Consider the following 15,598-nt stretch of genomic DNA (forward strand, 5'->3'; position numbering starts at 1 on the left):
TATAATACATTATATGACTCCCACCAGTCTTAGTTTGATAATATAATACATGGTATGACTCCCACCAGCCTTAGTGTGATAATATAATACATGATATGACTCCCATCAGCCTTAGTGTGATAATATAATACATGATATGACTCCCACCAGTCTTAGTGTGATAATATAATACATGATATGACTCCCACCAGCCTTAGTGTGATAATATAATACATGATATGACTCCCACCAGCCTTAGTGTGATAATATAATACATGATATGACTCCCACCAGTCTTAGTTTGATAATATAATACATGATATGACTCCCACCAGCCTTAGTGTGATAATATAATACATGATATGACTCCCATCAGCCTTAGTGTGATAATATAATACATGATATGACTCCCACCAGTCTTAGTGTGATAATATACTACATGATATGACTCCCACCAGCCTTAGTTTGATAATACAATACATTATTTTCAGTTAAGTCAGTTAAGAACAAATTTTTTTTTTCAATGACGGCCTAGGAACAGTTGTTTAACTGCCTGTTCAGGGGCAGAACGGCAGATTTGTACCTTGTCAGCTCGGGGACCTTTCGATTACTAGTCCAACGCTCTAACCACTAGGCTACCCTGCCGCCCCTCTTAGTTTTATAATATAATACATGATATGACTCCCACCAGTCTTGGTTTTATAATATAATATGATATATATGATGTATGTGTGACTCCATATATGATGTATGTGTGAATTCACAGGGTCACAATTTGGGATGTGTTAAAATAAATTTGTATCCTGTTAATTGACATATACACTACATATATCCTGACTGAGTTTACAGCACCCCCAGCCTTCAAATGGAGAGCAGATTATGGATCTCACTCTGTGACTGGTGGTGTGGGGGGTAGTTGCCCCTTGACGCTGATCTTAGGTCAGTTTTGCATTTCCACCACAAATGGTTATGGTTAGGATTGGGTGAGATAAACCTGATCCTAGATCTGAACCTAGGGGAATCTTCCTTCCGTGGTGTGACCGGCAACCATTGGCCATCTACAGTAGGGGTCTTTTTTTATCTATGCTGACTGTGAAGAGTTACTCAGAATGAAAAAGCAGAAGTTCTGACAATATCTCCGTAGTTTCAGTTTGGCAGATTTAATAGAATAGAAAGAAGAATTAAAACCCTTCACATGTATTATGACAAAAAGTTTATATATACACCCTGTCTTTTAGTACAACATAACATATACATACTGGTTACATCTTGGTGACAGAGAACTAGGTGGACTTAGTACTAACTACAGGTACAGCTGTAGTGTTGGTGACAGAGACCTGGGTTGATGTAGTACTAACTACAGGTACAGCTGTAGAGTTGGTGACAGAGACCTGGGTGGATGTAGTACTAACTACAGGTACAGCTGTAGTTTTGGTGACAGATACCTGGGTGGATGTAGTACTAACTACAGGTAAAGCTGTAGTGTTGGTGACAGAGACCTGGGTGGATGTAGTACCAACTACAGGTACAGCTGTAGTGTTGGTGACAGAGACCTGGGTGGATGTAGTACTAACTACAGGTACAGCTGTAGAGTTGGTGACAGAGACCTGGGTGGATGTAATACTAACTACAGGTACAGCTTCACCACACTGTCTGTGTGGGTGGACCATTTCAGTTTGTCCATGATGTGTAAGCCGAGGAACTTTAAACTTTCCACCCTCTCCACTACTGTCCCGTCGATGTGGATAGGGGGCTGCTCCCTCTGCTGTTTCCTGAAGTCCACAATCATCTCCTTTGTTTTGTGGACATTGAGTGTGAGGATATTTTCCTGACACCACACTCCGAGGGCCCTCACCTCCTCCCTGTAGGCCGTCTCGTCGTTGTTGGTACTGGATGGCAGGAAGCTTGGCCCCGGTAATGTACTGGGCCTTTCGCACTACCCTCTGTAGTGCCTTGCGGTCGGAGGCCGAGCATTTGCCATTCCATGCAGTGATGCAACCCGTCAGGGTGATGACTAAAGTGACTTATTACACATTTTCAAATCTGACTTCTCTATGTGGCCGTGTATGGAAATGGTCTTTCTGGGCCAAGCGTCCCTTATACTGCAGTACCGAAACAAAACTGTATTAGCAATCGTAATCGTGCTTCTAGACCAGAACCCTGGTAACTTGGAGGAGACGCCTGGTAGCCCGTTCTGGGGAGTGGTTAAACCTGTCTCCTGTAGGGAGGGAGGGAGGGACGGAGAAGGGGGGAACACAGAGAGGGGAAAGATAGAGAGAGAGAGAGAGAGAGAGAGCTTAGTCAGACAACTGATGTAGCTGATAAGAACTGGTAGCTTAAACAACCAATTCCTTTCATATCAGGGTGAGAGGATATGAGAAAAGGAGGCCATTTTAGAGTTTTGAAACAAGACCCTTACCTTGCTTACAACGGAGAGACGCAGGAATGTGTTGTTCAAGTCTGTGGCTCCAGCAGTCTCGGCCTCGATGGTCAGGGTTATATCCGTTCCTGACAGATATGAAGAGAGAGACAAGATAAAGACCAGTTACAACAACCTAACTGAAGAGAGAGACAAGATACAGACCAGTTACAACAACCTGACTGAAGAGAGAGACCAATTACAGACCAGTTACAACAACCTGACTGAAGAGAGAGACAAGATACAGACCAGTTACAACAACCTGACTGAAGAGAGAGACCAGTTACAGACCAGTTACAACAACCTGACTAAAGAGAGAGACCAGCTACAGTCCAGTTACAACAACCTGACTAAAGATAGAGACCAGCTACAGACTGAGAGAGATTTTCTTAGTGGGAGGTCTACCAATCTCAGTGAGTAAACCTACAGTAACTTATTAACATTAATCCCTCACACCTTATCGTGTGTCTGTATTCTTTCATTAAGTATCCGCCATTCCTCATCATATCGCCATTCCTCATCTGTGGTGGAAGGTGGTCGTACTATAGCGGTGTTTGTCAGAACATGAGACAGCCCCAAAATTGCTCTTCTTACAAAAATGTCTGTGTGGTCTGAGCGGTTTGTCTTACAAACTAACATGAACACATTGTGGAAAGGAGAGATTCTGCAGAACTGTCCTAGCAGGTCGACCAGCTTCCTGATTGAATGTGATTGAATACTTAGAACAGTTTCGCCTGCAGTTCGTCACTGACAGAGATCAGAAAAGTACTGAGAGGACAAACACACAAGCACCTACACACACAGAGACACGCACACACACACAAACATATTTAAAGTCCCCCTTTAAATCTTCTGATTAAGATGCCGACAGAGGAAAGGATTGTGTGATGTTTTCTCTCCTCCTGTGGAATAGAGTAGAGCTGTAGAGTTGTATAATAGTTAATCTAGGTCGATGTCATGTGGAACAGTGGAATCAGTGCAGAGAGAGTTGTGTCATTAGATATAACCAGTATGTATGTATATGTTATGTTGTACTGAAAGACAGGGTGGAAATATGAACTTTTTGTCATAATACATGTGAAGGGTTTTTATTCTTCTTTCTGTTCTACTAAATCTGTCAAACTGGAACAATGGAGATGTTGTCAGAACTTCTGCTTTTTCATTCTGAGAAACTATTCACAGTCAGCATAGATAAAAAAAGACCCCTACTGTAGATGGCCAATGGTTGCCGGTCACACCACAGAGGGAAGTTTCCCCTAGGTTCAGATCTAGGATCAGGTTTCTCTCCCCCAATCCTAACCATAACCATGTGTGGTGGAAATTCAAAACCGACCTAAGATCAGCGTCTAGGGATAACTTCCCCCCACACCACCAGTCACGGAGTGAGAGCCATAATGTGCTCTCCATTTGAAGGCTGGGGGTGCTGTAAACTCAGTCAGGATATATGTAGTGTATATGTCAATTAACAGGATACAAATTTATTTTAGCAGATACAAAATTGTGACCCTGTGAATTCACAAATACATCATATAGCATGATATAGAGTCATTTAATGTATTATATGATCAAACTAAGGCTGGTGGGAGTCATATCATGTATTTTATTATCACACTAAGGCTGGTGGGAGTCATATCATGTATTATATTATAACTAAGGCTGGTGGGAGTCATATCATGTATTATATTATAACTAAGGCTGGTGGGAGTCATATCATGTATTATATTATCAAACTAAGGCTGGTGGGAGTCATATCATGTATTATATTATCACACTAAGACTGGTGGGAGTCATATCATGTATTATATTATCAAACTAAGGCTGGTGGGAGTCATATCATGTATTATCTTATCACACTAAGGCTGGTGGGAGTCATATCATGTATTATATTATCACACTAAGGCTGATGGGAGTCATATCATGTATTATATTATCACACTAAGGCTGGTGGGAGTCATATCATGTATTATATTATCAAACTAAGACTGGTGGGAGTCATATCATGTATTATATTATAAATAAGACTGGTGGAGTCATATCATGTATTATATTATCAAACTAAGACTGGTGGGAGTCATATCATGTTTTATATTATAACTAAGGATGGTGGGAGTCATATCATGTATTATATTATCACACTAAGACTGGTGGGAGTCATATCATATATTATATTATCACACTAAGGCTGGTGGGAGTCATATCATGTATTATATTATAACACTAAGACTGGTGGGAGTCATATCATGTATTATATTATCACACTAAGGCTGGTGGGAGTCATATCATGTATTATATTATCACACTAAGGCTGGTGGGAGTCATATCATGTATTATATTATAACACTAAGACTGGTGGGAGACATATCATGTATTATATTATCACACTAAGGCTGGTGGGAGTCATATCATGTATTATATTATCAAACTAAGGCTGGTGGGAGTCATATCATGTATTATATTATAACTAAGGCTGGTGGGAGTCATATCATGTATTATATTATCAAACTAAGGCTGGTGGGAGTCATATCATGTATTATATTATCACACTAAGGCTGGTGGGAGTCATATCATGTATTATATTATCACACTAAGTCTGGTGGGAGTCATATCATGTATTATATTATAACTAAGTCTGGTGGGAGTCATATCATGTATTATATTATCAAACTAAGGCTGGTGGGAGTCATATCATGTAGTATATTATCACACTAAGGCTGGTGGGAGTCATATCATGTATTATATTATAACTAAGGATGGTGGGAGTCATATCATGTATTATATTATCACACTAAGGCTGGTGGGAGTCATATCATGTATTATATTATCACACTAAGACTGGTGGGAGTCATATCATGTATTATATTATCACACTAAGGCTGGTGGGAGTCATATCATGTATTATATTATCACACTAAGGCTGGTGGGAGTCATATCATGTATTATATTATAACTAAGGATGGTGGGAGTCATATCATGTATTATATTATAACTAAGGATGGTGGGAGTCATATCATGTATTATATTATCAAACTAAGGCTGGTGGGAGTCATATCATGTATTATATTATCACACTAAGGCTGGTGGGAGTCATATCATGTATTATATTATCAAACTAAGACTGGTGGGAGTCATATCATGTATTATATTATCAAACTAAGACTGGTGGGAGTCATATCATGTTTTATATTATAACTAAGGATGGTGGGAGTCATATCATGTATTATATTATCACACTAAGACTGGTGGGAGTCATATCATATATTATATCATCACACTAAGACTGGTGGGAGTCATATCATGTATTATATTATAACTAAGTCTGGTGGGAGTCATATCATGTATTATATTATCACACTAAGACTGGTGGGAGTCATATCATGTATTATATTATCAAACTAAGGCTGGTGGGAGTCATATCATGTATTATATTATCACACTAAGGCTGGTGGGAGTCATATCATGTATTATATTATCACACTAAGGCTGGTGGGAGTCATATCATGTATTATATTATCACACTAAGGCTGGTGGGAGTCATATCATGTATTATATTATCACACCAAGGCTGGTGGGAGTCATATCATGTATTATATTACCACACTAAGGCTGGTGGGAGTCATATCATGTATTATATTATCACTTCAGTTGAAACACATGTTTAATACTGATGAGCGCTGTGGGAAACATACATGTTTAGATTGGCTTGTGCAAGTCATGTGATGACCAGTGTGGTGTTGATTTGACAGTTTCCTCTTCACTGTGGTTAACTGTTTAAAACATGTATCATTATAATAAGTCACACAGATGCTGGACAGTCCAGAGAGAACACATAGATACAGACGTATATTGGAGCTGAGATAAGTAGAAGGTACTGTATTGGACCACCAGTGTGTTAAGATGTCCGAGGAAGTTTATGAAATCTCAGATGGATTTGAAGACGATGAGCCTGATACAATGAAGAACACAGACATTGATGGCCAATTATATGCCAATGTAAATGCCTTCAAGCCCAGTACAAGAGATGGAGTTGTTGCTTCAGGTAAGATTGCACGGACACACACACACACATAAGCACACAAACAAATACAGGTGTGATAACCCTGTAGAACTCTAGCTTTATTTGTCTCAATCCTGGATGATACAGTAAAACACATTACCAAAGATCTTTAATCATTTGTGATTCAGTACATGTTCAGTGGTGGAAGAGACCCTCTGGAGTTGCTGCAGTGTGTCTGGGGCTGCTGTGTGTTCTCCTACTGGCTGCGATCATAGGCCTGTCTGTCTACTGTAAGTTTAGTATGTTGTCACTGAGAATTAAGGAGCCTACTTAATTATACTTAATCATCAATGGTGTTTTAGTTACATGTTTGATAAACTTTTCCCTTTTACAGATGGAGTCATTGATCATCACAACTCAACAGAGAGAAACCAGCTGCTGGCCAGTTACAGCAATCTGACTGAAGAGAAAGACCAGCTACAGTCCAGTTACAACAACCTGACTAAAGAGGGAGACCAGCTACAGACCAGTTACAACAACCTGACTAAAGAGAGAGACCAACTACAGGCCAGTTATAGCCTTCTGATTAAAGAGAGAGACCAGCTACAGACTGAGAGAGATTTTCTTAGTGGGAGGTTTACCAATCTCGGTGAGTAAACATACAATAGTACATTTTCATTAATCCCACACACTTTATTGTGTGCTGAATTTTTTTACTTAAGTATCCTGTGTGGTAAATTGAAATAAATTCATGTTTTCATCTTGTAGAACAAACCTGTCCCAAAGGCTGGCAGAATTTTGATTCCAGTTGGTACTTCCTGTCTGATGATACTAAAACCTGGAAGGAGAGCAGAGAGGACTGTCTGGAGAGAGGAGCAGACCTGGTGATCATAAACAGTGATAAGGAACAGGTGAGAGAGAGAGCGAGAGAGCGAGAGAGAGAGAGAGAGAGAGAGAGAGAGAGAGAGAGAGAGAGAGAGAGAGAGAGAGAGAGAGAGAGAGAATATTTATTTATCTTTTTCAACAACAGGAGTTTCTCTTCAACCTCAACAAGGGAGTCTGGATTGGTCTGACTGACTCTGTTACTGAGGGGAACTTGATATGGGTGGATGGCACCCCACTGACCACCCCAAGGTAATATACTACTGCTCTAATAACACTGACCAACCCAAGGTAATACACTACTGCTCTAATAACACTGACCAACCCAAGGTAATACACTACTGCTCTAATAACACTGACCAACCCAAGGTAATACACTACTGTTATAATAACACTGACCACCCCAAGGTAAAAACTACTGCTCTAATAACACTGACCAACCCAAGGTAATATACTACTGTTATAATAACACTGACCACCCCAAGGTAATATACTACTGCTCTAATAACACTGACCACCCCAAGGTAATATACTACTGCTCTAATAACACTGACCACCCCAAGGTAATATAGTACTGCTCTAATAACACTGACCAACCCCAAGGTAATATACTACTGTTATAATAACACTGACCAACCCAAGGTAATATATTACTGCTCTAATAACACTGACCAACCCAAGGTAATATATTACTGCTCTAATAACACTGACCACCCCAAGGTAATATATTACTGCTCTAATAACACTGACCAACCCAAGGTAATATACTACTGCTCTAATAACACTGACCAATCCAAGGTAATACACTACTGCTCTAATAACACTGACCACCCCAAGGTAATACACTACTGCTCTAATAACACTGACCACAGTGTAAGGAGTAGGACTGATTCTCTGTGTTGTTCATACTCTAGGTTCTCCATACTTAACTGATAGACCAACACTGACCACAGAGTTAGAGATGATAACTACTCTGACAATAAGGCTCAAATTTTCAGTTTATTCAGCCTTTATTTATACAGATTATTGTCATTGATGGCAGCAGTCAACAAAGTTGAATTTAAGCTGAAACATTTCTGTACATTATTTAGGATTGTGATGTTTTAACTGTGATATCTGACTGTTGTTAACCCTGTAGGTACTGGTATTAACCATGCTATCTGACTGTTTTTAACCCTGTAGGTACTGGTATTAACCATGATATCTGACTGTTGTTAACCCTGTAGGTACTGGTATTAACCATGATATCTGACTGTTATTAACCCTGTAGGTACTGGTATTAACCATGATATCTGACTGTTATTAACCCTGTAGGTACTGGTATTAACCATGATATCTGACTGCTTTTAACCCTGTAGGTACTGGTATTAACCATGATATCTGACTGCTGTTAACCCTGTAGGTACTGGTATTAACCATGATATCTGACTGTTGTTAACCCTGTAGGTACTGGTATTAACCATGATATCTCACTGTTGTTAACCCTGTAGGTACTGGTATTAACCATGATATCTGACTGTTGTTAACCCTGTAGGTACTGGTATTAACCATGATATCTGAATGTTTTTAACCCTGTAGGTACTGGTATTAACCATGATATCTGACTGTTTTTAACCCTGTAGGTACTGGTATTAACCATGATATCTGACTGTTGTTAACCCTGTAGGTACTGGTATTAACCATGATATCTCACTGTTGTTAACCCTGTAGGTTCTGGTATTAACCATGATATCTGACTTTTGTTAACCCTGTAGGTACTGGTATTAACCATGATATCTGACTGTTTTTAACCCTGTAGCTACTGGTATTAACCATGATATCTGACTGTTTTTAACCCTGTAGGTACTGGTATCAACCATGATGTCTGACTGTTGTTAACCCTGTAGGTCCTGGTATTAACCATGATGTCTGACTGTTGTTAACCCTGTAGGTACTGGTATTAACCATGATATCTGACTGTTTTTAACCCTGTAGGTACTGGTATTTACCGGGATATCTGACTGTTATTAACCCTGTAGATACTGGTAATAACCATGATATCTGACTGTTGTTAACCCTGTAGGTCCTGGTATTTACCATGATATCTGACTGTTTTTAACCCTGTAGGTACTGGTATTTTCTATGATATCTGACTGTTGTTAACCCTGTAGGTACTGGTATTAACCATGATATCTGACTATTTTTAACCCTGTAGGTACTGGTATTAACCATGCTATCTGACTGTTTTTAACCCTGTAGGTACTGGTATTAACCATGATATCTGACTGTTGTTAACCCTGTAGGTACTGGTATTAACCATGATATCTGACTGTTTTTAACCCCGTAGGTACTGGTCTCCACATCAGCCTGATAATGGTGATGGCAAACCAGAATATGGTGAGGAGGACTGTGTTCACATACGTAACAATCAGAGTCATCTGGAGGCGTGGAATGACTTGTCATGTGGCATCAAACTCAACTGGATTTGTGAGAAAGTGCTTTAACATCACCATGACAACATACTGTAACACATACAGTAGCCTAGAGTGCAAACAACTTCCTCCTTCATTCTCTCTCATTCTCTCTGTCTGTCTCTCTCTCTCACACACACACCATCACACACCCTCATTCAGACATGCGCTCGAACACATGCATGCACGTACACTAACGCACACACACACACACACACCTATTGTTGTATTTCTTTGTGGTATCATTTTAATAAAAGTCTTAATTTGCTTCTTGTAGCTTCATTCAACATTAATTCAGTACATTTGACTTTGTGCATTTACATAATATTCAATTAAAATATATTCTACAGATATTTACATGCTCCAATTCAGGCCTGGTGATGACATTCTCAACAGTACCAAACCACCATTACATACACTGTATAGGAAGGAGGGGACTGTATCACCAACCAATGAGTGTAGTAGAGATATCAAAGGATGTTACTTAATCATATTTGACAGTCAGTCTTTGTTGTCAAGTTACATATAAGCACAATATCAAATGCTCATATTTGACTGTTGTTACCTTATATGGGTCCCAAAAGAGGGAAGGGAAGTGGATATTTCCAGTGGTTCAACCAGCTGTCACTCAAAAACTCCTCAACCAATCAGGTTGATCCTCACTGGTTAAGCATACCCACCCTCAATATCCACTTGATGTAATCTTGTGGTGAAAAATCTATTGTCTGGTCATTATAATGACCCATGTTTGTAGTCCTGGACCTCCTGAACATGTTGATGTATATTTGGGAGTAAACAGAGGGTCCAAATCAGCAGAAAGGTGAAAGGAAGGAGGAGTTCTGGAAACTCCCTGAATTATCTTGGGGCTGTTACATATGATATGTAATATATGTTACCAGCTAGTCTTTGTTCTCCACTTCCCCTCTATGATCTATATCTTCCTGGTATGATAGTGTCCTGTCCATCATCACAAATAGCAAGTCCCGTTCCCTGGACAGGAGGACAGTGTTGAGATATACTCTGGACAAGATGACCATGTAGAGACATGGAATGATTTATATTGTTCTGCAGAAAATGGTTTAACAATAACCACTGTAACGATCTCTTACACTCACACATGCAAACAAGTAAGTAAACTTGTTATTTTTTATGTATTAGCATAGCCACAACTACCATTTCATCATTTTGATTCTTCCCTATAGTTAACGCAACATTGTTGAAAATGTCTGAGGCCATCTATACCAAGCCAGATTTGACCAATGTGGTTTGACAGAGGTGATATGGAGAAAAGTATTGTGGATATCTACATCAGTGCAGAGGCCCTGGGGGGAACGGTGAGATCGGCACTATGACACATCTGTCAGCTATGTGACAGTTACAACACCCTTACTGAGGAACGAGACCAACTACAGACAATCTAAGACAACCTGACTGAAGAGAGAGACCAGCTACAGACCCTTTACAACACCCGGACTAATGATAAAGACCAGCTACAGATCAGTTACAACACCCTGACTAAAGAGAGATACCAGCTACAGATCAGTTACAACACCCTGACTAAAGAGAGAGACCAGCTACAGATCAGTTACAACACCCTGACTAAAGAGAGAGACCAGCTACATACAAGTTACAACAACTTAACTAAAGAGAGAGACCAGCTACAGAGGAAGAGAGATGATTTTGAGAAGAGAAGTCATTGTAATCTCAAATAGTTGTCGCTGAGGCCGATTTTTGTACTTTTTATAGTCACTCAATGACTGCCATGTTTTTGGATGACGTAATGATCTCGTTTCTGCTCAAATCAAATCAAATTGTATTGGTCACATACACATATTTACCAGATGTCTAATGCTGTGCAGTGTGCCCCCGATAAATGCGTTGGGCAGACCGTACCACCCTCTGGAGAGCCTCGAGCCTCCCTGTACCCACTGAGCGCTAGTGAGCATGTGATGTTGGGCTGTGTAAACCGGATGCAGTGCGCGCTAACCAAGGTTGCCAGGTGCACGGTGTAGCCTCCGACACATTGGTGCGGCTGGCTTCCGGGTTGGATGCACGCTGTGTTAAGAAGCAGTGCGGCTGGTTGGGTTGTGTATCGGACGCATGACATTCAACCTTCGTCTCTCCCCAGCCCGTACGGGAGTTGTAGCGATGAGACAAGATAGTAGCTACTACAAGAATTGGATACCACGAAATTGGGGAGAAAAAGGGGTAAAAATTCACAAAAAAAACAAACAAAAAAAAAAAAACATGCAGCTCCTAAAACTGGCAGCTCTCTGCCAACCTCACCGACTGTGTCAGTGGGACAAGAATCATCTGCATCAGCCTATACCAGGGCAATGGGACCCTCAACACTTCTAGGGCAGTAGGCCACAGGTCCAAGAATGTGACCAGGTTGGACTACAGCTTCACCTGCTGTTCAAAGTAGGTAGAGCTGGTGGTAGTGGACAGGTCAGGCAGCGTGGGTGTGTGTCTGGGCTTAGCGAAGGACTCTGTGGGGGTGGTTGTGAGCTCTACAGCCCAAGGCCTTGGTTTCTCAAAAGCATTTTTTGTCTAAGTCCATCGTTTCAACAATAGGATCCTATTGTTCTCAGATGAATCCCTTACCCTTAATATTATTTTGGGTAACCGGGCCCAGGTCTCTGTCACCAACACTACAGTTGTACCTGTAGTTAGTACTACATCCACCCAGGTCTCTGTCACCAACACTACAGCTGTACCTGTAGTTAGTACTACATCCACCCAGGTCTCTGTCACCAACACTACAGCTGTACCTGTAGTTAGTACTACATCCACCCAGGTCTCTGTCACCAACACTACAGTTGTACCTGTAGTTAGTACTACATCCACCCAGGTCTCTGTCACCAACACTACAGCTGTACCTGTAGTTAGTACTACATCCACCCAGGTCTCTGTCACCAACACTACAGCTGTACCTGTAGTTAGTACTACATCCACCCAGGTCTCTGTCACCAACACTACAGCTGTACCTGTAGTTAGTACTACATCCACCCAGGTCTCTGTCACCAACACTACAGCTGTACCTGTAGTTAGTACTACATCCACCCAGGTCTCTGTCACCAACACTACAGTTGTACCTGTAGTTAGTACTACGTCCACCAGAGGGCCACCTTTGACTCTGTCCCTCTATCTAATGATTTGTGTGATGCTTTCTCTCCTCCTGTGGAATAGAGTAGAGCTATAGAGTTGTATAATAGTTCATGTAGGTATGTATGTATGTAATATGATATAGAGTCATATAATGTATTCAATTATCAAACTAAGACTGGTGGAGTCATAGCATGTAGTATATTATCACACTAAGGCTGGTGGGAGTCATATCATGTATTATATTATCACACTAAGGCTGGTGGGAGTCATATCATGTATTATTTTAACAGACTTAGGCTGGTGTGAGTCATATCATGTAGTATATTATCAAACTAAGACTGGTGTGAGTCATATCATGTAGTATATTATCAAACTAAGACTGGTGTGAGTCATATCATGTAGTATATATTCAAACTTAGGCTGGTGGGAGTCATACCATGTATTATATTATCTAACTAAGGCTGGTGGGAGTCACGTGGTGGCCAGTGTTTCTAATCCACTGTGGTTGACTGATAAAGAGTTTCACTATCATACAGTATGTCAAGGTATGTTTATAATCGTTAAGGACTGGAGAGTCTTTCAGAAGAAAAATAAACTGAGTGGAGCAAAACAGGAAAACCTGGTTCAGTCTGCTTTCCACCAGACTCTGGGAGATTAATAAACCTTTCAACAGGACAATAACCTAAAACAGAAGACCAAATATACACTGGAGTTGCTTTCCAAGAAGACAGTCAATGTTCCTGAGTGGCCAAGTTACAGTTTTGACTTAAATCTACTTGAAAATCTATGGCAAGACCTGAAAATGGTTGTCTAGCAATGATCAAAAACCAATTTGACAAACTTAAAGAATTTTGAAAAGAATAATGGTCACGTTCCACAATCCAGGTGTGGAAAGCTCCTAGAGATATACCAGGAAATACTCACAGCTGTTATCGCTGCCAAATGTGCTTCTACAAAGTATTGACTTAGGGATGTGAATACTTATGTAAAATCTATAGTATATTTAATTTTAAATACATTTGCAAACATTTCTAAAAACATGTTTTAACTTTGTCGTTATGGAGTACTTTGTGTAGTTGAGTGAGAGAAAAAATATATTTACTGCATTTTAAATTCAGTCTGTAACACAACAACATGTGTAAGAGGTCTAGGGGTGTCAAGGAACTGTATGTTAAACATGAATGCTCTAATTGTAAGTCTGCTAAATTACTAAAATGTAAGTGTGATAGTAAATAATGTATTGTGTAACTTTGGAGTCATTTTTATTGTAAATAAGAATAGAATTCCATGATTAAAGATAATCATGAATGAATTGTGAATACTGATGAGTGAGAAATTTACAGAGGTATAAATATCATACCCCCCCCCCCCCCCAAAAAAATGCTAACCTTCCCTGTTATTGGTAATGGTGAGAGGTTAGCATGTCTTGGGGGTATGATATAACATGCTAACCTCCCCTATTATTGGTAATGGTGAGAGGTTAGCATGTCTTGGGGGTATGATATAAAATGCTAACCTCCACTATTATTGGTAATGGTGAGAGGTTAGCATGTCTTGGGGGGATGACATAAAATGCTAACCTCCTCTATTATTGGTAGTGGTGAGAGGTTAGCATGTCTTGGGGGTATGATATAAAATGCTAACCTCCACTATTATTGGTAATGGTGAGAGGTTAGCATGTCTTGGGGGATGACATAAAATGCTAACCTCCCCTATTATTGGTAGTGGTGAGAGGTTAGCATGTCTTGGGGGTATGATATAAAATGCTAACCTCTCCTATTATTGGTAATGGTGAGAGGCTAGCATGTCTTGGGGGTAGGATCCTCTGTAACTTTCTCACTCAACATTATTTACCATTCATTAAATGAAAGGTGACATTCTGTACAGTCACCACATATGAAACATTTGAACTCCAATCCAAAACGCTGGTGTATAGAGCCAAATGAAAAGTTGTAGCTTCACTGTCCAAATAAATACGTAAGGGAGTGTACGTGAGATAAGAAAATACAGTATGTCACGTCACACCACCTTTAATAGTGACAGGTCACAATGGTACAGTAAGGGTGTGGCGTCATTGTAAACATCGTTGATATTAAGCATCTCAATCACATCACGATAAAGGGAAGGAGTTCCCATAGGTTGTTTTGTGACCCGTTTACTCACAGAACCAAGGTCACATCCGTAGCCCAGCATTTTCATGTCTGTATTTATTCAAATGGATACAACTGGAGAGTAACTTCAAAAGATACTCATAGCATCTCTGAATCTTTGTGACATTCCTCCTCCAGACCTGATTGGGTGTTAGAAGGCTCCATTACAGCTGCTTCCCTTTGTCACGTTTCCTGTTAGGACCGGCCTGAATCCCAGACCATAAATCTTCCTGAGTTAAAGAGTTACAACGGTCAACAGAATCATCTTAAATGGGATTTTCTTACATTTGCTTGTCTTTATTAATATTGCAGGTCTTCCGGTGTGACCATGCTGAATAAGAGGTTAGACACCACAGTGTATTTCACAACAGGAGGATTTCAAACCAAACCAAATAGAAGGGATGTTATACCCTCTAAATAATCACACTCTCTATCCACCACATCTACATGTGTACTACATTTAATGTGTATACTTTATACGTTTATACATTAGGTGAAGTAGTCAAATCAAGGGCAGGTATTTATGACATAAGCTACTGAAAGAATGTTCATGCTAGTGTTGAAGAGCAGCATGATTGAAGTTGGGCTGAATGCTGCACCTGTTGAGACAGGTCTG

General features: G+C 40.1%; 1 protein-coding gene across 1 annotated transcript; it reads left to right on the forward strand.

Annotated features, from left to right (window-relative positions):
* The first annotated feature begins 6,292 nt into the window (after positions 1–6,292).
* LOC139369412 (CD209 antigen-like protein C) lies at positions 6,293–9,757 on the forward strand. The gene is made up of 7 exons (XM_071108689.1): positions 6,293–6,434; positions 6,581–6,682; positions 6,787–6,833; positions 6,918–7,041; positions 7,179–7,303; positions 7,423–7,526; positions 9,601–9,757. The coding sequence occupies exons 1-7, from the start codon at positions 6,293–6,295 to the stop codon at positions 9,755–9,757; spliced, it is 801 nt and encodes a 266-aa protein (XP_070964790.1).
* Positions 9,758–15,598: the final 5,841 nt, after the last annotated feature.

The sequence above is a fragment of the Oncorhynchus clarkii genome, chromosome 17 (assembly GCF_045791955.1).
Source record: "Oncorhynchus clarkii lewisi isolate Uvic-CL-2024 chromosome 17, UVic_Ocla_1.0, whole genome shotgun sequence".
In the NCBI taxonomy this organism is placed as follows: Eukaryota; Metazoa; Chordata; class Actinopteri; order Salmoniformes; family Salmonidae; genus Oncorhynchus; species Oncorhynchus clarkii.

Coding starts and splice junctions, on each gene's coding strand:
- LOC139369412 (XM_071108689.1), top strand. CDS start 6,293: ATGTCCGAGGAAGTTTATGAAATCTCAGATGGATTTGAAGACGATGAG. Junction 6,834..6,917: donor CAGAGAGAAACCAGCTGCTG/GCCAGTTACAGC, acceptor GACCAGCTACAG/ACCAGTTACAACAACCTGAC. Junction 7,527..9,600: donor ACCCCACTGACCACCCCAAG/GTAATATACTAC, acceptor TTAACCCCGTAG/GTACTGGTCTCCACATCAGC.